Source organism: Haliotis asinina, chromosome 9 (genome assembly GCF_037392515.1).
Source record: "Haliotis asinina isolate JCU_RB_2024 chromosome 9, JCU_Hal_asi_v2, whole genome shotgun sequence".
Lineage (NCBI taxonomy): Eukaryota > Metazoa > Mollusca > Gastropoda > Lepetellida > Haliotidae > Haliotis > Haliotis asinina.
The window spans coordinates 12,630,420-12,658,078 of NC_090288.1; the positions used below are offsets into that span (position 1 = coordinate 12,630,420).

General features: G+C 38.4%; 1 protein-coding gene across 2 annotated transcripts; it reads left to right on the forward strand.

Annotated features, from left to right (window-relative positions):
* The first annotated feature begins 1,083 nt into the window (after window positions 1-1,083).
* LOC137296305 (ceramide kinase-like) lies at window positions 1,084-27,391 on the forward strand. 2 transcript variants are annotated; one of them, XM_067828073.1, is made up of 12 exons: window positions 1,084-1,240; window positions 17,793-18,065; window positions 18,405-18,533; window positions 19,057-19,120; window positions 19,981-20,123; window positions 20,700-20,774; window positions 21,547-21,699; window positions 22,701-22,806; window positions 23,682-23,758; window positions 24,126-24,331; window positions 24,660-24,871; window positions 26,160-27,391. In XM_067828073.1, the coding sequence occupies exons 1-12, from the start codon at window positions 1,090-1,092 to the stop codon at window positions 26,257-26,259; spliced, it is 1,689 nt and encodes a 562-aa protein (XP_067684174.1). In that variant the 5' UTR covers window positions 1,084-1,089; the 3' UTR covers window positions 26,260-27,391. The 2 variants fall into 2 exon arrangements, with proteins under 2 accessions (XP_067684174.1, XP_067684173.1); XM_067828072.1 differs by having other exon boundaries at window positions 24,123-24,331; window positions 26,160-26,844.
* The last annotated feature ends 268 nt before the right edge of the window (window positions 27,392-27,659 follow it).

Below are 27,659 nucleotides of genomic sequence, written 5' to 3' on the forward strand. Positions count from 1 at the left end.
CTAATGCACATTTAATGTGAGTTGCCAGACAAATGTATTCAATCAGTATTAGACGTGCCTACTTGGATTATCGTTGGATACGAGAAGGGACTTAATGTTGTGTATTGTTACATTTTCAAAAAACACAACGTCGTTTATTGTAATATATAATCTTCTGTGTGTGTGTGTGTGTGTGTGTGTGTGTGCGTGTGCGTGCATGTGTGTGTGCATGTGTGTGTGTGTGTGTGTGTGTGTGTGTGTGTGTGTGTGTGTGTGTGTGTGTCTATATATATATTCCTGTGTACAGAAGATGACTTCTCTCTATATATGCACGCACGTGTGTGGTGCCCTTAAGTGCAAAATGAATGATCTTCACAACACACGCGCCTGTATGTTTGTGCGTGTAAGTGCCTGTATGTATATCTTCATGTAATGCATCATCATCATCATCATCATCATCATCATCATCATCATCATCATCATCTACAGCAGCAGCCTTAAGTAATCAGCGCCATTATCCATTCTTAATCACAATCTCCATCAACCATCATTAGTATTCATTATCTTCACAACGATAATGTTCAGTATCGATGATGATGATGATGATGATGATGATGATGATGATGATGATGATGGTAAAAATTATGCCATACAACATATGTTTTATTCACTAGAGATTTATAAGGATGAAATGAGTCCTTTCTCAAATTACCGTAAATTACCATCAATATTCGTCTACACACCACGATCACCCGTAATTAAACGGGTGTCTACATAAAGGGGAATAATTCTGGTTGTGGAAGTAGTAAAACAAGCTTTGTTAATTTTAGTCACGTTGTTTTATGTCAAAGCCCTGACATTTGTCACATTTGTTGTTTCGCGTACATACAGGTGAAATATGTGCTAATTTGTAGATCGTGAGAGTTGTATAAACGAAATATCTGAGTTGAATCGTAGACTCCTTACTGTGCGTGACAGCGATTGTGGGTCTCATGCTGTTAACTCACTGAGAGACACGAGCCGTGCGTGGAGTTTCGATCGGTCGCACAATCGATTCACGACCGTTTTGTAGTTGAGGGCAGTTGTCAAGAAAGTAGTAGAGTTAGTCCGATGATGGCTGCCAACGATGTTGTGATCTTGCAGTCACCAGTTGATATAGACAATAAGAGTCATGTCATATCACTAACACCCACTCAGATCATTGTCGAAGGATGTTGGCGAGCCCCTGGAGATGATTCCACTACCCCAGAACCCGTCTTTCGTGAGTATGCCTTCCTGACATTCGATTTTCCATTTGTCAACAAACAGCTGACAACGGACAAGTGCGAACTGATCACGAAAAATTCGTTTGCAAACTTCACGTCACCTAGAATCGATGTTATAGAGAAAATCAGCTGATGTTATTATCTTACTTGACCATATTTCCATTGTGCAACTGTGAACTTCCTTGGTAGTTTTTGTGTCATTCTTGGCAAGTTTCCAGTCATTGTTTACTATTTACGCCCGTCATTCTCGACGTGGGAATTTCTGGACAAAGAAAGAGAGAGGGGGTTGTTCGCCATCTGGTGCATTAGAAGCAGATACAGGTCAGACAGCTGTCTGTGTCATGTAATACTAGCTGGCTGTACCCCTCACTGGCCCCTAGTTCAACCCTCTCAAAATGTACATGCCTCCACATTTGTTCATCTTTGTTCACTGCAGTCTCTGTGTTTAGGAGCTAAAAGTAAAATCTCTTCTGTGCTTGAAAGTAATGTCAGATCATGATGAAATTTCTTTCTCAGTACAAACATTGATATAATTTCTCATTTGTCTCCATTTTCTCATTTGTTGATCAGTTCATAAAAGTATCTAATTTAATTAACATTTTGTCTGACGTGTCATCTCAACTCGTCTCAATGTTAACCTTTAATGTTTAAATCCCAGTCAAAATGTTTCAGCAATTGTAGTGCAGTGCTTTGTAAACATGAGACCACCTGAATGTTACATGATCCATATCATTTTGTTATATAGGCTACAAACTTTCATGCAGACTGAATCTATCAACAGAACATATTTGTATTAATTGTCAAATATGTTCATTTGCTATTGGTTAGGCAATGTTCTCATTGTCAGTGACTGTAAAATACATTGGGATAAAAGTGGGTAACTATCAGTCGTGAATATGAAGTCAACATGTGCCAAACACTTCACGCTACTAGTCCAAACCTTTCCCCAGACATAATTTTATTCAAATGCTTATAATGATCCACAGTTATAATACACTATAATGAGGGTCCCTCTGCGTTTGTCATAAGGGTAAACAAGTGTATATAGTTTATGTAAAAGTTATCTAGTAATACTATATTATGAACAACATAATACTTTCCCCTAATTTCCTGTTAGAGGCACACTGTGTGAAATCATATGTAATGCCTTTTTGTCCTTATTTTCATGACAGTGTTGACAGTATTAAATATGTGTATGTTTATCAAGCCATAAATTTTTATAGCAGATCTTAACATTATTTACGATCTCATAATGATTGCAGTGAAATTTCAAAGCTTGAAAAATATTAACCTGTTGTAGAATATTGATGTCTCCCTCAACATGCTCAATGCAATCTGATCCAAGTAATGTCAGGCAATCCCAGGATATAAAATGGTCTCACAAGTTAGAAAACTGACAATATCTTTTAGTCTTAGATGTACAAACTTCCATCTTGAAAATAGTATCATTTAATTTGTACAGAGCCATTTAGCTGTAAGTGCGTGTTCAGATCTCCAGAAATGATGTTATGATCGAAAATTCTCTTTTGGTGGTAAACATTACCTACTAACATATGTTTACCAGAAAATCTCTGAAATGTCATAAATTGTTTATTTTTTTTTATTCCTCTCGAAATGCAGGATTATTTGTGGTATATTGGTAAATACCAATCGTTGGTAATTGAATTACTGCACTTCATATATTCATTATCTCTTGGAGCTTATGTGAGAAGTTAAGCAGTGATCATGGTAATTAGTGGTAATTATCTCCCAGGTGATTCAAATACCTGCCGGCATTTACTTTGATGTTAGTTTATATACTTAAGGTGATGGGTTGTGTAAGTGATAACAGCTGCCCTAAGGGAACCATATGGCAGTTAATCAATTATCAGCCTGGGGGATTATAGCTGTTCAAAGGTTTATTTAAAAGATCTTGGTTGGTTAAACTGGTTGCTTGGATTTATTTCCTCACTGACCAGTATATTTCATGGTAATTGATTGTGTGTTATTGATTATTGTCTGTATAATCATGATAATGAAGTCACAACAAGTAATGCAAATTTATAAATATTTCTTGCACCAGGGGTTCAAACGTGTTTAAAAGTCACTCGCCATGGGGCAATTTTATTCAAATGCTTATAATGATCTACATTTATGATATACTATAATGAGTGTCCATCTGAGTTCATTATAAGTGTAAATTAGTGTGCATAGCCACAGGGCAAGTGACTTCAAGAAAGTAACTTGTCCTGATTAATTTTCCACTTGCTCTGATTTTATGACATAGTATTTAAGAAATACAGTTCGTTCTACCACCATGTATTGTGTAATAAAGCACACTTTCGCCCTGAACTATTTATCGTTAAAGCACTCGGACACAAGCGTCCTTGTGCTTTAACATAGAACGAACTGTATTTCTTTTCTAAGATGCCGTATTCAATTATTTCTAAGCCTAATTTCAGTTAAACTATGGCAGAAAACAAACGACGGTGTCTGTGACCTAAATTAACAATCCTCACATAGGTCTAACTGACCCGCTGTTATTTCTGGAATTTTGGTGAAAGAGGTGTCAAACTATACTCACTCACTCATAAGCTCGACAGAGCAATATCCCAGATAGACGTTGGCAGACGTTGGGCCAATGGTGAACCAACTATGAATGCTATCTGGGATGCCTTTTGGTGCATTTGTACCATGTTTTGAATAGCTAACAAGGAACAAATGCATGTCACAGTTTATTTGCCTATACTGCTATTTTGCACATTGTAAAATCATGAGATTGGTGGGGTAGCCTAGTGGTCAAAGTGTTTGTTGACCATGCCAAAGATCCAGGTTCAATTCCCCACATGGGTATAATGTGTGAAGTCCATTTCTGGTGTCATCAGCAATAGTATTGTGGGAATGTTGCTAAAAGCGGTGCAAAACATGTTCATCACTCTCACTCAAAATCATGCATTTTCAACTTGTTGGCAAAGGTTATGTAAAAAATTAAGGAACTAACGTTCTGATTCATCTAGCGTAAAAACGTGAAACTATTCATGACAAGCCTTCTGTGACTGTTACACACAGATGTGAAACCACCAAAATGGCAGACTATTTTTACAGTGTTTGATCCTTTTTACATTTTGGCTCACAACAAATTGTAGATTGAAATATATATATGTTTATTGTTTTATGCATGGCAATGAACAAATCATTATTGCAATCATTTGCAATGTGCTAGTCTTGCAAGTATTCATCACTACTCGGGTGCAACAAATGAGACATTGCACCTTCGTTAATTATGCACTGTGGTAGAATTCGTGTATAGTGGCACCTTCAGTTGATCAATAGATATTGATTTGTAATGGGCAGCTGAAGGGCCACATTAGGAATTTCGGGAATGTGTTTTACGATGGTATTTTTTAAAAGTATTCGTGAGAATTAGTATACAAGTATATTAAAAATGTAAAATGAATTGGATTTATCATGCGCTTGTCTGGATCTCTGAAGATACCGATCGTGGTTTGACAGGTATTATGGGGAACAGATGCCTCCATCTGATGTGCAGAGTTGTGTCCCATAGGTGTAGCAGACACCTATGATCGTGGTTTTAGCCTGTTTCTCGATATGTTTCAGGGCCTGTTGGGTAGCCTAGTGGTTAAAATGTTTGTTCATCACACCAAAGGTCCAGGTTTGATTCCCCATATGTGTAAAGCTTATTGCTGGTGTTCCCTGTTGTGATTTTGCCAGAATGTTGTTTAAATCTTCGTAAACCTAGACTCACTCACTGATGATGTTTGCAAAGAGCTTCTTTTAGGCCCCTTTTGATGACAGATTAATCTGTAAAAGTACCTTTATATTGAGTATTTAGATTTGATTGTCTGATGCTGCATGATGTTGTACCTATTTGAGGGCAGTCTATGTTTTATTGAGTCTGTAAAGATCCCTCCATCTCGGCAGTATTTAAAACTCCCAAAAGCCAGACAGCTTGACTGGTAACTTTCAAAAGTTAACAGTCTGGATAGAAATCTGCATGTCTGGTTTTCAACATTTTCAACGGCTGAAAACAAAACAAAATCACGTTTCTGAATTTTACTGCGAGAACCCCAGCTAATTCCCATAACATCATGTGCCTTATGTCAGTTGACTGCCATTTCCGACGCGCGCAAGCTCTGTTTTCTGTTCATAGGCATTGCAATGAACTACATAGCAGTAACAGGCAATGCACAGTTTAGGTAAACTGAAAGTGCATGTATTGTGATTGGCTGTCGTTTAACATAATTTTCTTAATACCTTACACACCTCAAACTGATGACATGATAGCCTGTCTGATGTTATGATAAGTCAGCCATTAGGGGGAAAAATACCTACCACACCTCTGGAGAGACTGCTTTTGAAATATGACCATTTACGATGTCTTTTATGGATGGTCGGGCAGATGGAAATTTTAAACATTGATTTTAGACACGATATCAACCACCTGATCCATTTAGTGGCCTGTCATGATAAGCATAAGCTGAAAGGTACATATACTCTAACCCTCTGTCAACTCAGATGAAATGAAAGCCAGTGACAGCATAGAGCCCTTACACTCCTTCCCTCTGATGATTCAATGCGAGCCTGTGGTTGATGGATCATTTGTGTGATGCTCTGAAAAGACTCATGCATTTATGTAGGGATGGACCCAGTTTGATTAATGAGCCACATTGTTTCTATGGAAAGCATGCTTTTGACAAGATTACATACCTTGTTCCCGTGTATGGGGAAATCATCAAGGGGCCTTAATAGGACAGGGTGATCTTTGTCTCTAATATGGTAATTCTTACTAGACTCATGACTGATGCTTGGTTTCAGATCATTTTAGGGCTGTACTGGCCTATGTACAGATGAAAAAGATACACAATTTAGTAGGAAAAATTTGGAAAAGTTTCAGATATGCACCACAGCAACGGCGTATCGTCTTAGAATCATTTACTGACATATACTATTACTGAAATAGTACTGTTTTGTTGTTTATTGTCCTGTTTACACAAGTGTTGCAATGTTGTAGTGCATATATGAAACGAAACAAGATTACTGATACGCCATTATATTACATCCAGTACTCTAAATGTGCTCTTTAAGTTCCCATACTCATGTATTGAAAAATTTGGAATATGTACTCCTGATGTTGAAAAAGTATGTGGCGCCCAGGTGATGCTTAATTTAAGATCATATCTGGTAGTGATCAAGTCAATTTATTGCCAGGGTCCAAAATCATACATAAGTCTCCATTTCTGTAACATGTAAGGACTAAAAACATTTCCTTATGAACCACCACTTTTACTTTTGGCACACTGGAAGTTGGTTGGGAATGTATACTCATGGAAAAATTTAAGGGAACGCATGAAATAGCTGTGATTTTTAATCTTTGTATCAGTAAGAGAAAAGTTCATACAGATGAAAAGGCTTATGTTAAGTGATGAAAATCAATATCGAGTGTGTCCCCTATGTCTCTGGAGAACTGCTTGGCATCGTCGTGGCATGCTGCGAATGAGTGCACGGATGGTACCAATTGGAATTCTACGCCATTCTTCCTGGAGAGCCATGAAAAGTTCATCGAAATTGTTGGGTTGAACAAGTCTGTCCTGACCATTGCTGCCAAGAACATCCCAAAGATGTTCAATGGGGTTAAGGTCGGGACTTATAGCAGGCCATTGCAACACCCAGATGCCTGCAGCCCTCAGTCTGTCCCAACAAACATGAGCGATGTGAGGGTGGGCATTGTCATGCTGGAACTTGAACATTTGACCTGTACGCACAAAGGGGATCACAATCGGCTTCGGCTTGTCATGATATCGTACACCTGTTATCCTGCCATCAACATGCACAAGATCTGTTTTGTGGTTAAAGGTAAACCCGCCCCACACCATAACAGAGCCCACTCCATAACGATCATGCTGTTTGATGGTGCAGGCACTGTGATGTTCCGTCTCCAAACCCGAATTTGACTGTCATTTTGGTCTAGTGTGTACCTGCTCTCATCACTAAACATGGTGTTTCTCCAATGACGTACAGTTCTTTCTCCATGGTTCTTTGCCCACTGCTGTCTCAAGCGCTTGTGTTGCTCAGTTATGTTGATTCCAACCAGTGGACAGTGGCTTTTTGACCAGCCGATTTAAGACGACTACGCACTATAAGTGAACAAGTTCTGACGTTGTTCTTCACCTGAATTCGTATTGATTTTGGAGGAGGATTTGAACCTGTCTCGCAGAGCAATAAGGCGTAGGGCCCAGTCATCCCATGGGGTGGTTTTCTTTTTCGTCCCCGACCACGCCTCGTTTTGACGTCACCAGTCGCACTATAGAGATTCCAAAGTCTGGATATCACGCTAACAGACTTGTGAAAAGTTGTTGCAACCTGTCGTAATGAACTTCCACCATTAACCATGCCAATTGCTTCCCATTTCTGTGCCAAAGTTAAGTACTGTCTCGCCATGTTAACAATGCTTTTAACCGTTGTGTTTGACAGTACACATATATGTAACGTGTCAATCTAAGTGCATGTAACTTTAGGAGCATGTAGTGCACGTGCATGGAAAGCATTATGGTGAGTTTGAGTGAACTGCTCTTCACGAAAACGATAATACATGGCGCTGAAGTTAGTAAACAGAAATTTTGAATTGCCCTAAGAAACATGCGTTCCCTTAATTAAATTTTTCCATGAGCATATTTTGGTTAATGGTGAAAATTTAATATGTTTATGTTTGCGCTTTAGTTCTCCAGTCAGATATCTACCTAGTAGAAACAATTCAGGTTTATGTGTCGTGAACATTTTGGTCTTCACCAGGTTTATCAGTTCATAATGATTAATACTTAAATAATTAAGTATAGTTTATGTGAAGTCTTTAGGAAGCATTGGTCGGTGAATGTGTGTTGGTTCTTTTTCTTACCGTTTCCATGTTTTCTAAGCATTATGTTTCTTACTATGTCACATAGCAGGGAGTAATGTAAATGTAACAATGTAAATCATATGCTAGTGCAATACATGTTGTCTTAGCATTCCCTTGATGTTTCTATTCATCATGTCCCTCATTATTACATGTACTAGGGTAGTGTCGCAGTGCATTATGTTTCCTATTATTTCATGTATCAGCGTAGAGTTGCACGCAACTTAGATCTGAGGGTTCGAGATTAGTTAGATCACAACTGTTCATAATGGCTAATGGAGATTTTCATTTGAATTGTAACTCCTTTGGGGCAGTTTTTCATTCCAAAATAATCAGTCAGGGTTAAGTTCTCAGTCGCTTGGCAGACATCTTGAGTTGGCTGCACCTGTCAAGGTAAGCTAATCAGCTACACTGTCATCTGTAGCTAGTTCATACCTGTGGGGCATTAGCTGACAGCTACACGGTAATCTGTAGCTAGTTCATACCTATCGGGGCATTAGCTGACAGCTACACGGTAATCTGAAGCTAGTTCATACCTATCAGGGCATTAGCTGACAGCTACACGGTAATCTGTAGCTCATCTACTGTTCAGACCTTCCAACCGACTGAAGGCGTAACGTCAATTATTGTATAGTACAGCTTAGGTTACATCACCGGGATAATTTAGCAGAAATTACTGATCAAGGTAGTGCTACGCTCAACAAGAATCCCCATTAAGGTCAAAAGCAATAAATTTAGAAAGGATTGTCCAGTTTATGTTGTTTGTCTGACACTGAAGGGAGGATAAATCAGAGTTAAGTTTTGAGTTTAATGAGATCACTAATAGTGTAGATACAGTTGAACCAGTGTGCTGCATGAACACACACAAGTAACTGATTTCATCAAAGTCTAATTTGAATTCATCATTTTTTGTGTGAGGGAAACCTGGTCCATATCATAACAAAAAATTCAAATGATGAGTTATGATGAGAAACAGGATTGAATGTGGAAGTATGAAAAAACCTGTTGGGGAGAAGAAACTTCTTCCTACTATCGGCAGTTTTGTTTCCATGGGAGGAGACTTTTCAGACAGCTGGTGAGCAATATTTGGTCAGTGTTTCATACACTGACTAGGATAGACTTCCAGGTGATGAAGTAAGGTCACGGTTGATACAGATGCAGGTATATATTGATTTCTTGGTTGTGTTGCCTTCATATACCTTGTTTCTGTGCTAGTCATGATTACCTTACCCTTATCAACCCTATATGTATCGAAGGGATTATTTTGGCATACAACTGGTTGAATTACTGCTTGAGAACTATGCAATCATTCAGATTTCATTTTTACTTAAGTTGTAATGTCTGATCTCTAAGGGATATGTTTGATTTAAGGCACATTTGTGAATCCTTGTGGTCACCACAGTATAAGGTGCATTTATTATTTGATTGAACATCTGTGTATCATACGTGGCCTGATTTTATGAATAATCTGATCACTTCCATACTCTGTTTACAGTCAGTCGGATACTGGTTTGCTTTGATTAAGTGATATATCACATTGAATTGAAGAGCAAGTGGGTAGAGTGTCTGCCTGGATAAATGGAGTCTAGTGATTAGGTGCCTAGCCATGTCAGGATGTTGAAAGATGATATTTGTTGCCTTGCCTGGTTTGGGCATTAAAACAGGACTGGACATTTTTGATTGAATATACTTTGAAAAGAAGATGAAACCAGTTGCCTAAGTTTATACTGTCATCTGTCTGAGTGGGATATCCGTATTATTCTGTGGGTAATATATCATTGGACTTGCTATGAAAAGCTGTACAAGTGCAGATTAATGCAGCAGTCACAGGCGCACGCACACGCTCTTTGTCTCACTTTCTCCTCTCTCTCTTATATGTTGTTTCATGTATTTGGGCTGTATTTGTTCCCATAACAATCAAATATTCATTTTTACAAAGTACTTAAAAACTTCAATTTAATTTGATGTTAAGCCCAGAGTCACCTCAGCATATCCATTCCTCTGATTTTGTATTGTGCTATCTTACTGTAACTTTTGAGCGTTGTAGAGCAACCAGGTGTCGTTTGAAAAGAGAATAACTGATTTCCAACATCAATTCAGCTTAATGGGCAGCTTCTCTGCGGTGCCTTTATATTTATGGTGGTGTTGCATAAGTAGTAGAGGGCTATGCATGACCCTGTCTGGAGTCAGTTGAATGGAGTCTCTGCTTGGAGAAAGAGTTATGGTCTGTGAGGACAAGCATTATCTTGCATGTTCAGTAAACACACTGCCAACTCACAATGCATGAAACACAGTCGACTGAAATTTCTAAAACGTTTTTAGTACTTTGGTTTCAAACAGGGTCATGGTGACATGATAGCTTTCATATGCCTGGTAGTCCAGTGCTGTATATAAAGAAATTCTTTTCAAATATGATTTTGTATTTAAGATGTGTACATGTGTGTATACTTGGTCTTGTGGTTGTGTGGCTCGTGACATGAAGTCACGCACTCACTCACTTGCCCCCAAAAATAGAACAACAATAACATGCCAAAAATTATTTGACTAATGTACATCTGAAAACGAATACTCTTTCACTGATTTGTTTTGGAACAGAATACTATCAATAATATCTTCCTGAAAGAGAGTTGCAATATATCCAGGAGGTATGAATCAATTATGAGATTATACTGGTATGATGTACATATGATAATCAATTAATACTGTCCAGTAAATAAATAGAACATGTGGTATTGCCGTGTAGATTGCTAGCTGCATGATGTTACCATAGAAACAGGATTATTTTCCTCCATTCCTACCAAGAGGGACTACATTGTGACGATCCTTTGAGTACTGCAGAGTAGTGATACCTGTAACCATGGTAACCAGTGGTTAATAACAAGCTGATAAACAATCTTGGTTATTATCATGATGAATTAATGATTATCATGCTGAATTGGATTATGAATTCGTCCTGTTAATAAATCATGCTTGCGCCCCTTCATGAATTCAATTATTTTTTGTTTTGACTGGAATTGAGTGTTTCTCAACAGTTTCAAGAGGAGTGCTTTTAAATGCAACTTGTCTGTGATTTATCAAAGTGAAATGGAATATGTTCAAGCCATGCTGTTGTGTAACTTGTGTATTTGCTAAGGTCCTATGGAGTATCAACATTAAGCCATAAATAGCATTATTAGAACGTATTGTGTTTACTGTCATGACTGTGGAGAATATATCACTGAACTGTTTCAATCAAAACAAGAACAAGACATGTTCTACTTTCATTTTAAACATAAAGCATTCGTGAACAAACATTTGTATTCATAACTGTCTATTCTTCAAATGTATTGTATTCACAATGTACTGTGGTGTTTAATGAGAGGTGTTTAATGATTAGGATTAAGTAAAATAATGTTATGTCATGGTTGTTTTGATGATTTTGTTTCCCCCAAGGGCATGCAATACATTCACACTGTGAGTCGTATCTACAGTGCACTCTGTCCAATTCGGACTCTGTCTTTCTCGTATTGCTGTATGAACCAGACTGTATTTAGGGTCCCGATGCAAACCGTCTTTGTTGTCATAATGAAAAAGCTCTGTACCCACAGACTCTTGAATTTCAGACCAAAGTGTCACCCTGAAAAGGTAGTGACACGTATGAAAGATTGCATTATAATCCGGACTGAGCAGGAACTGTAAACAACGTGGGGGTACGCATCATTTGACTGTAAAAATACTGATCTAAATTCCTATTTAATTCATCAGCAATGTTATCATGAAATATCTTCTGGCCAACACAACATCAGTTCTCCAACCTCTTGACCAGAGAATAATTCAAGCCTTCAGGCTTCTATGTAGGAAATTTCTGTGTGACTCGGACTGCTGTCTAATTCGGACTTTTTAGTTTGTTCCAAGCCTGTTCAAATAAGAGGAATTGCACTGTAGTTATTTCTACCTTGACACAAATCCAGGTACGTAATACAGATAACATGTCCACCTGAGTCTTGTCAGGTGATCGATAATGGTTAGTTGACTCACTAGACTGTATAAGGATCGGTTGTGATTTCAGAGGTCATTATTAAGTGCACAACTTCATAGTTCAGCAGGCTTGGACACACATTGTTATGGATGAACTTGATTCTCAACTTTTACGATGTGTATTCTGCCAATAGGCAAATATTGAGCTCCTTCAAAGTTAGTGTCATTGAACATCCCGAGGAAATTTAGAAATTCCAAGTTCAGGTGTGCACAGATGATGTTAATTCATGTTTATGGATGCATTCAAGGTTATTTTCTTTGAGTGGCATGTTTAGAAGTTAGTGAATCATCTCTGGACAAACTTGATGGATGAACATCTTCGTTATTCAGGCGAAGCGATGTTTCAATACAGATTTTTTGTATCATGGCCTTATACTTGCTTGACTATGATACAAGAATCTGTATTGAAATGTCGCTCCACCTGAACATAGAAGTTGTTCATCCATAAAGTTTGTCCTTAGCTGATTCAAGATTATTGCCCTGACTTATCATGTGTTTGTCTGCTAGTCTGGATTAATGTTGGTGATAGCCTTCTGAGATTGCATACAGCAGTTTAACATGGACAGTCCCCTCAAGCACAGTGTACCCACTCTCTCTCATAAAAGTAAGGGTTCATGTTTATGTTTAACTGTTTAAAAACTTGACAAGAAAACAGTGTGTCTTGAGGTGATTTGTTTTTCTTGAGGTTTTAATGCCTCAGACAGAAACGAACAGTGTGTCTTGAGGTGATTTGTTTTTCTCTGATAAGAGGATAAGTGAGAGAAAGAGTGAGTACAGCAAGACAAATGAACTGAGTGAGTATGATTTATGTCACTTTCAGCAATATTCCAACAATATCATGCTGAGCGACTCCAGACATGGGACTCTCACATTATACCCATGTAGGAAATCAAACTCGGGCATAACAAGCGAACACTTTAACCACTAGGCTACCCTACCTCACCTCAAATGAAGAGAAAATGGTTTTAATGCATTATTTATCATCATTACATTTAATCCAGTGTTAAACCAGAAATAGAAAATAATTATAAAGATAATTAAGAATTTGGAATGACGTACATGTATTCCTAAACTGTCCACCAAGGCTAGTTGTTAAGGATCCTTTATGCATCCTTGTTTGGTGTGTCAGTTTTTAATGCCTCAGGCAGAAACGACCATCTGTCATGTTTCCGTGCTCCAGATAAAAAAGAATCTGTATCATCGATCCTGCATTTGCTTTACTTTTTTTCTGTCTCTGTGACTGGCATTGTTTGTGACACCTGTGGTACTTTCACTGTTACCATGGTTACACCATCTGATGTTATCTGTTGTAGGTAATCATGATCTGTATCTGTTTCATTTATTGACGATCAGTTGCAGTTTTATGTTACCCATTACGGTTCTGGTTTTATAAGTTTACACAACCAGCGATAAGCGATCGTTGACTGCTAGTGTTACCATTGTTACCTGGCCTAATGTTATAAACATTAATCATGATAAACATCTGTTATTAGTGAAGCGTTGTCATTTCTCTCGAAAAACATGGGAGTACTTGATGAATGTTTAATAATTTCATGTTAGCTTTGCTGTATTTTGAAACATCTTTACTGATATATAGTCAATGTTGAACTCATTTAAGGGCTTTGGGGTCTATTGGTTAAAGCAGTGATTCATGACACCAAAAACCTGGGTTCGATTCAACTCATGGATTCAATGTGTAAAGTCCATGTACAGTGTCCTCTATCATGATCTTACTGAAATACTGGAAAAAGTGGTAATAAAATGTTACTCACTCAAGCAAACTCAAACTCCTTAGTATGCAAATATTTTTAACAGCTTTCCTTATATTATTTTCCTTGGTAGCAAAATTGGCAGTTGACTGGTTGACATGTGTACAAATTTTCACAGAAATCCTTCATAGCCTAGTAGATGAAACCGCCAAGCCAATAAGCGAAGGGTTACGGGTTTGAAATTGGGTGTCGTCACTACACGTTGAAAATTGTCAATAATGTCATATTTTACGATCATATTCAGAGATGCCAAGGCAAAGTTATATCAATCTTCAAAACAAGCAGTAATTCAAAGTTCAGGAGCATTATTAAGATAATGCCCAGGTCACAGGGACATTATTTAGATAATTGCCTGCGGATCCAAGATTGTATCAGCAGAGTGTAAAATGACTCACAAATGTGTGTCCAGTTCGCACAAATGTAGAAAAAATGGCTCCTGAAAAATAATTCACTGAGTCCACAGAGACATAGACTAATGCTTAGCCTATGAATACATATAATTTTGATAGTAACAAATAAACCCAGTTTAATTGAAGAGGGGCGCCAGGGAGACCAGAAAACCTGAGGAAATCTAGACTTGTTTCATATGAGATTTTCTCACTGCAGAGTAGGCTTGGCAGTAGGCAAAATAATGTGGTTGAAGGACTGTGAGACAGTCTAACAGGGATATTATTGATCTTCCACAATGCATCTTTGACTTTGCTGAGTGGTTGTTTTTTTCGAGCAGTTACATGCATCATTTCATCTGCCAGTCAACAGTCATTAATGATTCATTCCAGGGTCTAAAGAAATTATCAAGGCATGTATTTCTCTATGCCATTCCTTCACAGGATGATCGTATTGCTTGCAAGGAACCGTATGAGTAATAGTTAGGGGTTACGGTGCCCATGTTTGTGAGTCAGGGCATTGAATCGCTGTTATAGGTGATCCTGTTTCTTAGAAAATATGTTGTAGTGTTATACAATTCCTGTCCATAGAAACAGATTTTTCAATGCTTATTTGGTACTTAATATACTTCCTATGAAATGTTTAGACTCCCCAGTGTAAATGTAGCCACTTACTTCAATCATCTGTTCTAAATGTGATTAATGCGAAACATTCTATACTGTTTAAAGGTACCATGTAAAACAAATTCATAATGTTGAAAATATTATGTCATGTGTTCAGTAAATTATAAAAATCAGCAAAAATTGGCGAATTCTTTAGAAAAATTTACAACAAAATGCACCTGTTCACATGCACCATATTTGAACATGCTTTTCAGCAATTTGATGCATGATCCATGTGCAGTTTGTCTGCATAAGGTTTGCAGTTGGTTTCCTGTAGATTGTTGAGTAATTCATCTTCGATGTAACCATACATATACATAACATTTAGTGAGTGATTTAAGTGAGGCTAAGCTTTTGATGGGTAGTACAGTGGAAGCTGTCAAAACCGGCATCTGTCCAATCCGACAGGTTCTCAACACCAGCATAAAGTTTCAGTTCCACCTGTGGCTTGTACATTTATCATCAGCTCTACAATCCAGCAAGCTGTCTAAACTGAACTATTTCATCAGTCCCAGTGAGTGCCGGTTTAAACAGCTTCCACTGCATATTGAAAAAAATGTGGTTACAACAGCAATATGGTGGTGGTCTGTAAATAATCCAGACCAGAAAATCCAGTGATCAACAGCATGAGCATCGATCTGCATGATTGGGAACCGATAACATGTGTCAACCAAGTCAGTGAGCCGTTAGTTGCCTCCTATGATAAGCATAGTCACCTTTTATGGCAAGCATGGGTTTCTGAAGGCCTGTTCTACCCCGGACCTTCACGGGTTATAGAAGCAAGGTAATAGTTACCAGTTGAATTTAAACTTGCATTAAGCGATAATCCATCTCAATGATGGTGATCTGGTAATAATTGAGGCTGGACCAGACAGTCCAGTGATTGACGTTATGAATGTCGACCTACACATTTTGGATAGGAGAAGATATTTCGTTTGTTTTTTGTACTCATAGATTATTCATGTTATATGGCGGTGGTAGCCATGAAGTATGGACCAGAGAATTCAGTGATCAACATCGCAATTATGAATGCACATTTAGGATATGATGACATGCGTCAACCAAGTCAGCAAGTCTCACAACCAAATCCCTGTAGGCGCTTGCTATGACAAGCATGGGTTGGTGAAGATCAATTCTAGCCTGGATGGCTAGATCTTCACGGATCAGAGGACATGTAATCGATCAAGTCAGTAATCCTGTCCTGCCTATTTGTTTGGTCACGTCTTGATGATTATGGATTGCTTGGGATCTATATTCTTACCAAGAATATCTCATTGTTTACCAGGATTAGCAACAGCTAGTCAGTCCTGTCTGTGGCACAAAGATGTCTTCTGTAACCCGTTTCAAATGTGTACCTAACTGGTTGCCAAACTACCAAACCCTGAATGTAAACATTTTTAACTCTTCTTTGTTGTGCATAATATTAAAGTCTTACTATATAGCTTTAGTCATCAATTTTGCATGTTGTTAAAAAATTTGACTTCTGTTCCAAGCTGCAAATGGTTGGTTGCTTAACACGACACTCCACAACATCCCAGCTATTAGGTGACAGTCTTGACCAGACAATCCAGTGATCAACATCATGAGTATGAATTTATGTAATGGGATAACGTGTCAACCAAGTCAGCAAGGTTGAACACCTGATTCTGTAAGTCCCCTCTTACGATAAACATGTGTTTCTTGAGGATCAATTCTAACCTGGATCTTCAGGGGTTATTTGCAAATTAATTTGTCAACAAAACAAAACTAATTATTCAAAAGCATGACTGTGTTGTAATGATACAATACGTTGACTAACAACTTGTGTATTGCATTTAGTGGTGTTCCAAGTAATTGAAGTAGTCAAAGATTGGTCTCAGTAACCAAACGTCCAAGCAACTGATCTCATTCTCACAATCAAACACAAACAATTTTTTAAATACTGCTTTGGTGTTTGAAATACTTCACGAAGGATCATATTTCAGAAGTTGTCAGGGCCTGAAATAATGTTTAATTCTCAGAAAACTCACTGCACTTGCAAAAAGGTCGTAACTGAATGTTTCTTGAAGACACTGGTAACTTCATTTTCTGTTTAACCAATATAAAGAGTGACACCATTATTTACATTCCCTGTTTAAAACACAGAACTTTTAAGTCCTGCTGTTACTGTAACTTTACTACACACTGCTCATGTGCAGATAGATTACAGTCGTTAGAAGTAAGCTCCAGCAGTCAGAGAGTACCGATGATGTAAATGTGTGTTTTGAAACAGACAAGTCATTATCTGCCCTTGTCTTTGCATAGTTATCTCCCTTCTAGGTACTTGATTCCTAGAAATAGAACTCGATTCCAGCCATATCCGAACCGGATTTGAGTACTGAGTACCCGTCCCAGCCCAAGTGTGGTGTGGAGTGTTATGGCCAAGCAGTCCGTTAGTATTATTTGTATGGCTGAAAATGTCTTTGACTTCTAGGTTGCAACTCTTGAGGACAGACAAACCAGCCCAAGTGTGCTGCAGAGTGTTATGGCCAAGAAGTCTGTTAGCGTTATTTGTATGGCTGAAAATGTCTTTGACTTCTAGGTTGCAACTCCTGAGGACAGACAAACCAGCCCAAGTGTGCTGTAAAGTGTTATGACCAAGAACTCTGTTAGTGTTATTTGTATGGCTGAAAATGTCTTTGACTTCTAGGTTGCAACTCTTGAGGACAGACAAACCAGCCCAAGTGTGCTGCGGAGTGTTATGGCCAAGCAGTCTCTTAGTGTTATTTGCATGACTGAAAATGTCTGGAGGATGAACCAACCAGTTTGTTAGTATTATTTACTGACACCGTTCTTTATGTTCCAGGTCGCTTGAATAACCTTCTAGAGCTCCAAGAAGTGATCGGGGTACAGTTAGAACAACAGCATGTTAACAAAGATCGGTTCAAGCGGAAGGATGGCACCAAGGTCTACCTCTGCATCGAGATGCAGCAGATGCATTCCAGTGCGTTCTGTGTGTACTACGTCAAGCGGCAGACCAAACATCGGTGGCGCCACAAGAAAATGGTGTTCAACTGCAAGGACCACAGCACGGCACAGATGTGGGTGGACAAAATACTGTATCTGCTTCAGGGACCAGGTAGTATTCATTAATACTGCAATGTAATACTGTCTAATACTATTTAGTACTGTACATGCTGGCTAAATATGACAAAGAGAATTATAAAGCGCTGTACCCATCCACAAGTATGTGTTTGTGTCTGGACTAGACAAACCAGTGATCAACATTATGAGCATCGAAGGAAGCAGTTGGGATTTATGTGCCATATAAATCTTCATTAAATAAAGAGCATGGTTTCTGTGTATGTTCAGACACTGTTATTGAGCAAGTACCATACACAGTATGGATCGAGAGGCCTATATTCATATGTAAGGATGTGCTTTCGCAATTGGTTGACATGTTGTTTGACTGTTACAGAATTTCATAGACCAAAGAGGCTGTTGGTGTTCGTGAACCCCTTTGGGGGCCGGAAGAAGGGTCCATCCGTGTACAACAACAAGGTGGCGCCACTGTTTGAACTGGCAGGCATCAGCACGGAAGTCATCAGTGAGTGAATGTTGACAGTATCTGTTCAAGGTCAAGACCATTACTTCAAAATAGCTAAGGGATTTCCTCCTGCTTGTATAATTACCTTTGACTGCTTGGAGAAACTGAAGCATTTCCTCAAGGGTTATGTTATGTAAAGACATTCACTTACGAAATAAACAGTTTGTGAGTGAGTAAGTTTGGCTCAACGTTGCATTTAGCAATATTCCAGCAACATCACTGTGGGGTACACCACAATTGGGCTCCATGCATTGTATTCATGTGGGGAATCAAACCTAGGTCTTCTGCATGATGAGCAACTTACCCACTAGGCTACCCCACTGCTCCAGAATGAGTAGGTATAGTTTTACAACATGTTTACCAATAGTGGACAATGGAGGACTCTGGAAATTGGCTTCACGTATTGTAGGCATGTGTGAAATTGAACCTGAGGTTTGGTGTGATGGGCGAATGATTTAACTACTTGGTTATGCCCTAATTGCCCTAGTGGTAGAATGAGCCTGATGAGGTTCCTGTGTTTCAGTGACAGAGAGGCAGAACCATGCCAAAGAGGTTCTCCAGGACTACAACCTGGACACAATAGACGGGTGAGTTGATTTCTTTTGGAGATAGGCAGCTTGACTGTAGGTGCTGAATGCAATTAGTTTATAGGTACCTACTCTAGACAGGTGAGTTGATTGATGTAATCAATTTACCAGTTTGGAGAAATCGAGATAAACTCCCCTTACTGCTCTCAGGTAGTTTGCCTCCCATAGCTGAACCAGGATCAGCTGAGAGTCAGTTTAAACATCCCGTTTAGGCCCACATGTGTCATGTCTTGGGGTTACCAATAGATCTGCTACAATTTGGTTAGACTCATCAAGAATTGAATCCCGACCCTTAGTTCAGATTTAGCTAACTATTGTCTCTATTTCAATTGGATATTGGTATACCTATTTGAATTATGTCCACACAGCCAGAGCGTAATTTTCACTCCCAACTCGTGCAGTTTCACTTGCAGAAAAAGGGCGAAACGTGATTGGCTAATTATCCAGTAAGAATTATTGTTAGTAGACATCACCTATTTGATTTCAGGTTAAAAAAGCTTAATCTGGAGTTAAATGAAATCTGATGTTTTTACTCGAAAATAATAGAATCTTGGGTCCCGTATCAAAAATTGAATCGAATCAAGGTCTGGGTGAATTGTTGCAGCAGTAGTGACCAAAGTTATAATCCAAAACCTGTGTGAACTTCTCTGCTACAAGAACCTGAAATGTTATGACATCAATCAAACATGTACTAAACTGATTCACTCACAGAAAATCACCTTTAGCCTCTTTAGTGTGCTTGGCACTGACTGTCCTAATATCTATCATCAGCCTATCCAGTTAATTCATAAAAGTCAGGTTTCATATACGCCTAAGCATATTTGTTGTACATTTGAAACACGTGCAATGTTGTCCCCTAGGGTGGTGTGTGTTGGTGGTGACGGTACGTTCTCCGAGGTTCTGAATGGTCTGCTGGACAGATCAACGAAAGAAGGAGGTGTCAATCAGGAGACTCACCACCATCCAATACCACCCAAACTACGAGTCGGAATCATTCCTGCGGGTAAATACGTATATATACTCATGGAAGTAAATAAGGAAACACATGAAAGTACAATTGTTCCTTTATTTATATTTTTCAAAGTTTCACCTACAGTGCAATACGTACCTGAAATGAAGAAGAAACATGAAGAAACCTGGAAATGAATAAAGGAATAGCTGTGCTTTCATGTGTTTCCTTATTTGTTTCCATAATCATAATATTAGGACTGTGATTCAGCCAAGTGTTGGTGAATTCAGCTGTAAACTTTTGTTAATTCATTTCATATTCATGATCCCTGTAATCAAATATTCATGAATTTGTTTCTTTAAAAAGAGTGTTTTTACTTGAATTTGGGTGTTATTTATAATTATTTCTCATATTTTTCAAAATGAGACATACACTTTGCTGAAGCTGTTACTCTACTGAACAGCAAAAGAAATGCAAATTTTTAGAAAATGAAATCTCATAGAAGTCTTATGTTTAAGAAATTAAAAATTTGGCAAAAAACAGATTTGTATTTCTTTTGCTATTCTGTATAGTTTGTCCCATGCATTAACTCTTAAGGCATTTATGTATCACAGTGAACGTTTGTTACAGGGTCTACAGATGCTATTGTCTATACCAGTGTTGGAATCAATGACCCGATAACATCAGCAATACATATCATTATAGGTAAGAATCACTGTTACAGTTTCAGGCAGTAAGATCTCTAATCCTTGTCTTGAAATGAGCGCCAAGATATTGTGCTTGTTTAAATCAGAGATTATACAGTTTCACATCAGCATGATCAAGTCCTTGTGAAAATATTTTTTTACGTCCCTTTAGTGTCCATGGCTGAAGTGATTTTTTGTTCAGTAAGCTCTTTCCTTTACCAGTCTTTGCTAGAATCTTTTAGGTTCTCTTAATTTACTGCAGATTTCATTGATGTTATTAGCCATAATTTGATTTATTGTTTTTCTAGAACAAACAGGAGTTTCGGGACTCTGGCTCAAACATGTGCTTAAGTTGCAAGCTGATTTTCTGTCCTCTCGTTTTCCTGTGTGGGAATTCTGATTTGTAATGTTTCCTTAACAACTTGTATTTGTTGTGAGAGGAGACTTCATGAGATTAGGTGTCGTCTTGCTGCTCATATTAATCTTTGGTCATATCATCATGTTATGTTCACAAAGTTGCTTCAGACATGAAGACCTTGTGCGGATTTTGGTAAGATTAAAGGTATGCAGGTATGGTGTCAGATTCAGTGAAATGGTTACTGATAGTTATGTATCCCTTTGTTTACAATATCAACCCATGTTGAAATATAAATTGATATAGATATTTATTTGCTGACTCAGCTTTGAACTCTGACCAGAGCAAATGACATTGCCTGAACTTAAGGCTAGCGTTTCCTGGAAATCATGGAGTAGAGGAAATCGTAGTCTAACTAGCCTGTGTTTTCTTGCAGGGGATTCTGTTGGCATGGATGTGTGTGCCCTGTACAACCGGAACCAGTTCATCAAGTACAGTGTGTCCATGATTGCCTATGGTTACTATGGCGATCTCCTAGAAGACAGTATGGGGCTCCGGTGGATGGGACCAGCCAGGTACAACTGGTGTGGTATGTATTAATGATATAAATAATGTCTTTATTCTTCTCTTGGTGCTTTTCCTAGATGCCGTGTAATTCATCTCCAACCTGTGCTATAAAATCCAGTGCTCCGTTGTTCAAAACAGCTTTATGTCTTAAGGTCAACTTTATCTCTGAAGATTGCAACCTTAGACCTTTATAAGGTAAGTCTCCCATAGCAGGAAACAGCCTTAACTAAGGTTGATAACTAAGGTTGGTCCGACCCAGCCTTAGCGTCTCTGAGGTTGGGAAGGGAATATGGCGGCTGCTTTTATTTTATCCAATGAGATTAAGAGAAGTTTGAGGAAGCAGAGAGTGTACAGAGACAGAGCGAGTCAACAGGACATGCTGAATTCACGTGGTAACCAGGGACGCTTCCATTATTCCTGCGCTGAAGAGTTCAGCCTTAGTTAAGGTTACAACTAAGGTTGGAGTTCGAGTTAACGTTGCCCTGTGCAACGGGTGTATCTTTTTCTTAAGGTGATTGTAACTCTAACTTTAGTGTTTAAGGCTGATCTTAGCTAAGGTTGTTTTGAACAAAGGAACATGGGTGTATGACAGGGTTATGCTTTTGATTAACAGCAAACGAAAGAATGCTGCTACCTGCTAAGGTATTTTGCTACCAGTCTTTAAAGCAGGTAGTAAGTACTTGCTACTTGTTAATAAAGTTTATTTTGAACATTGGCACGTCCCACTTGTGGAAGAGGCAATGCAGTTAGATTTCATTTGTGTATACTGAACAACAAGAGAAACATAAACTTTTGTCTTTGGCTTTTTGTTGAGTTTTCAAATAGAAGACATAATCATGAGCACTTTCATGAGATTTTAATTTTCTAAAAATTGTGTTTCTTTTGCTGTTCATGGTAATTTGTCATATGTTGCAGTGACACTGAATCTAACTCATAATATCCACCATTAGTTTTATCAGACCCAAATGTGGTCCCTTTTTATAATTCATCTTCCATTTCTGTATATTCATTTATGGTTGCCAGGTTTCAAGAAGTTTCTTGCCAACAACTCTTACGAAGGGGAAGTGTCCTTCCTGTTGTCTGCGGAAAGTGAAAGTCATCCTCGTGATGGGACCAGGTGTAATGCAGGGTAATACTCTTAGTCCTTATCTCATATGCTTGTAAGCATAATTATTCTTGATAACTTTAAAGTGATATTATCATGATAATGCATGTGATAATGGATGCTGTGTTTAAGAAATAGAGTTTGTACTACCATCGTGTATGGTGTAATAAATCACTTTCGCCCTGAACTTTTATAGTTTAAGACCAAGGACACTGAGACATTTTATCCATCAGAAAACATGATGTTTCCACCAGTGATGTTAGTTGAGTGAAGCAAATGCAAACGAAGAAAAGGGGTCCCAAGGAGTATATAGGAGTAAATGTAGGTGACTGTACGAGATGATGACAACTGACGTGTATTGTGACGTAATGTAAAAGTCGTCGATTTTGAGGGGGCAGATTATAAGGCCTCATTGATGCCAATATTTTGTGACTCAATGCAAAATGTGTAGATTACTGATTGAAAAAGTACAGTTGGCCCCTTTGATCCTTCACCAAAGCATCTTAGAAATATCTTGTATATTACTAACATTTGGGGAGAAAAGGGTGGCCCAGTTATCAAAGTTTAATTTGTGTTGCTAAGATATCATTTTTCATAGCTCCAGATTTGTCCTGATTTTGTTTCTAGGTTTTTCAGGACTCTAGCCATAATTTGGTGGTTGTCTTGAACCTGCATCTCTTCGCACTTTAGCATCACATTTAAATACACTCAGTGATATATAATGAAATCCATTTAAAAAGCATCATTAAACAAACATTACTTCTTAACATACTGTAAGACCCTCTTTATTATCTAATCATCATCATCTGAACTGAGAATCACATGTTGGCATATGAAACCTCTTTTGGGGGTTTATTTTGAAAGTAAATTGCTGTATTTAATGATGATTATTCTTGCAGGTGTAATATGTGTGCCAAAGCATCAGAACGGAACAGAGAATACAGCAGATCAGGTGTCACACGACCATTTACTCAAGGTAGGTGTTCCAGGTGTTACTTTAGTAAATCTTCAGAGTTATTACCCATAGATAAGAATAAAGTCCCATGGTAACCCTGAAAATGGTACAATTAGTGAATGAATATCGCATGATGCCATTTCCTGCAATAATCCAGCAGTATCATAGCATCAAATTTTGTACCAGTGTGGTGTTGGGTTCAGTTCATTAGGGTAGGCAGGTTGATTGAAGTAAGATGCTGACTGAGAACAGGATATTGATTGAAGGAAAATACTGCATTGTATAATGACTTGACAAAATACTGATGTACTTGATTTGTTTTTTCTTGCATCAAATAATGACGTATTAAGTGTACCAATTATTTGGAAACGTCCTGACTTGTCAGTAGGTGCTGATGGCTGGCATAAGGTGCGTGGCAAGTTTCTTGGCATCAACTCATTCAGCATGAGCTGTCGCACTGCCATGACGCCGGAGGGGGTGTCTCCAGCAACACACCTTGGCGATGGCTGTCTCGACCTCTGCATCATCGACAACTGCTCCCGAATTGACTTCCTCCGACATCTTCATCGGTGTGCTGACAAACAGGCAGACCAGGTAAGAGGAATGTTGGCTTGGTGTTTAACGCTGTATGGCCTCGGTCTGTAAATAGTCAAGTTTGGACCAGAGAATCCTGCGATCAACAACATGAGCATCGATCTACACAATTGGAATACAGTGTCAGGTAAAACAGTGGAGGTATATAGTCATGACTTCTGAACCTCCATAGAGCCAGATGCTGTTTTTGATGTTTGGATACTATTTACTCACAAGCTATTCACACTGTGCATTATATTTATTTATTTATGGGTTTGTTTTGTGTATTCAGTATTATTTTTCTTCGTTTAAGGTGTTTAAAACTGTGTCATATTTGGTTGTATTCCAGTTTGACTTCAGCTTCATACAGGTGTTCCGAGTCAAAGAGTTTCGATTCCATCCTCTTTTTGAGTCGGATGTGGAGGAAGCAGAGGAGGCAACTACCTTGGCCTCAACCTCTGTCATGAGGAATCGTCTCGGTCACAAACAGCTCAAGTCTCCCCACAACAGTGTGTGGAACATTGACGGCGAGCTTGTCACTTCACCAGATCTTCATGTCAGGTATGCAAGCTTGTAGTTGAATTAGAGTTGTTTCCCTGTATTATATTTTTCTGTAATCATCAATCAAACTTGTTTAAATCGTGAGATTTTATGTGTATAGGCAAGTATGAGCTGTTCTCTGTATCAGAAATCTGTTCTCAAAGTGTCTGTGATCCCTTCATTATAAACTAGTGATTTTTTCTCTATTGCCACTCTCTGATGTACCTGTGATCAGATGTATGTCTATCTGTGATCTGTTCTCTATTGCCACTCTCTGATGTACCTGTGATCAGATGTATGTCTATCTGTGATCTGTTCCCTATTGCCACTCTCTGATGTACCTGTGATCAGATGTATGTCTATCTGTGATCTGTTCTCTGTTGCCACTCTCTGATGTACCTGTGATCAGATGTATGTCTATCTGTGATCTGTTCTCTGTTGCCACTCTCTGATGTACCTGTGATCAGATGTATGTCTATCTGTGATCTGTTCTCTGTTGCCACTCTCTGATGTACCTGTGATCAGATGTATGTCTATCTGTGATCTGTTCTCTATTGCCACTCTCTGATGTACCTGTGATCAGATGTATGCCTATCTGTGATCTGTTCTCTATGTATATTTGACCTGTTCTCCACATGATCTGTGGTCAGTTCCTTATGACCTGTTTCTAACATGTATGTGACCTCAGTAACTCTTAGATCTGTGTTCTGTGTAGATTTTACCAGTGATCCATGTCGTCTGTGACCTGTTCTGTATGTGATCTGTGCTGTGTGACCTGTTCTCCCTGTGATCTGTGATTCGTTCTGCATGTTATCTGTGCTGTATGTGACCTGTTCTTCATGTAATCTGCTCTGCATGTGATCTGTGATCTATGTGTGACCTGTTCTTATGTGATCTAATGATCTGACCTTTCTCCATGTAATCTGTGATATGCTGTGCATGTGATCTGTGATCTGTGTGTGACCTGTTTGTGTGATCTGTGATTTGTTCTGCATGTGATCTGTTCTCCATGTGAACTGTACTGTATGTAATATGTGATCTGTTCTTCATGTGATCTGTTCTTCATGTGATCTGTATGTGACCTTTCTCCATGTGATCTGTGATATGTTCTGCATGTGATCTGTGATCTATGTGTGATCTTTTTCTGTGTGATCTGTGATGTGTTATCTGTTCTCTATCTATCTATGATCTGTTCCAGGGTACACACACAGCTCATCTCCCTGTTTGCTAGAGGGGTGGAGAAGATAGGCAAAGATAGTGTGATCTGTGATCTGTTATCTGTTCTCTATCTATCTATGATCTGTTCCAGGGTACACACACAGCTGATCTCCCTGTTTGCTAGAGGGGTGGAGAAGATAGGCAAAGACCCGGTGCTCAACTGCCCTCCATGCTGCACTAGCTGTGAATAGTGAATATGTGAATGGTGAATGAGTGAACATTCTCTGGGAACAGACATGTCCAAAGATACATATGAACCTGGAAAGGATATGGATGTGGTTTTAGCAGATATCACCTGAGCTTTTGATTTGTTTTGACAGACGTAACGTAAACATAATGGGAGATATTGTTATTGACATAAACTACTTAAACTGGTGATATGGTTATTTACCTATGTCATGAAAGCTTTTGATATTGGTTAGCAACAGATATCACCCAAGTTTGGGATATGGTTAGTAACAGATATCACGTATGTTTAGGATGTTTGTCAGATGAAGTGATATGAGCTATCTGTTTCAATAGATATCTCATGAGGTATGGATAACAACATATATCTCAAGCCGTAGACATCAACATATATCTCATGAGCTGTGGATATCAACAGATATCACATGAGCCATGGATATCAACAGATATCACATGAGTTATGGATATCAACAGTTGGGATATAACAATGGTGTCCTTCAAATGCACATTGACTAATATATCATAAAGTAACAATATGTGATGGCAGCTTGTTATTATTTAACAATAACTACAAGCTATATACTAGCAAATGAACTTTAGAAAAAAAACTTCACTGTGGTATTGGTTTTACTAAGTGCTGTGACCCTTTATGCTCATGGGTAAATTCCTGTGAATATAGACACTGATTCTAATAGAGTTTATGTCTTTTGATACCTGGTTGTCACATCTGATCTGCAACCCAGTCAATTTTGTGAAAGGAATTCAAATCAAAGAGTATGGTTGATGCATCCCTTCATTGTAGATCAGTGAATTGTGTTGACAGTTTTCCAAATGAAGATCATGATCTTCATAGACATTCTGTGTAGAAGAGAGAACTGTGATTGGGAATTTTGATTGAAGCATGTGTTTGGTGCATCCTTTCACATCTCTGCAATATAGTGTGTGTGGCCCAGTGTAGAGTGGTCATCCATTACAAAGCTGTCGAGTTATTATGTGCGTAGTAGATCCTTATTTTTGATGCTGTCAGTGAAACGACTGGTGCAGAGGTATTGCTTGATAAAAATGCTACAGATAAGCATGTGTTTATCAGTAGTGACAAGCGCCGAGTTTCGACAAATAAATACTTCTACATTTTGACTTTACAGATAGTTTTCCTTGAGTCAATTTCCATGAACAGTCCATTTCAGAGCATGCACTCCACAGTGTCAGCGATAGTTGGACCTTTTTAAAGAAATTTAGGGACAGAAATGGATGTTTAAACATTTTGTTTTCAAGTAAGAATTATTTACCAGTAATGCTGTTTATCTCCTATTAACTTGACAAAAAAAGGTAAAATTTATCTGCATGTGTTATGTATAATTAAACTAAGATTTACGAGGTATTGCTAAACAGACAGAATAAGATT

Excerpts from the sequence above, each read along its gene's own strand:
- LOC137296305 (XM_067828072.1), top strand. The coding sequence starts at position 1,090 with ATGATGGCTGCCAACGATGTTGTGATCTTGCAGTCACCAGTTGATATA. Across the intron at positions 18,066-18,404 it reads GTATCTGCTTCAGGGACCAG|AATTTCATAGACCAAAGAGG; the intron begins GTAGTATTCATT and ends TGACTGTTACAG. Across the intron at positions 24,332-24,659 it reads CTGACAAACAGGCAGACCAG|TTTGACTTCAGCTTCATACA; the intron begins GTAAGAGGAATG and ends GTTGTATTCCAG.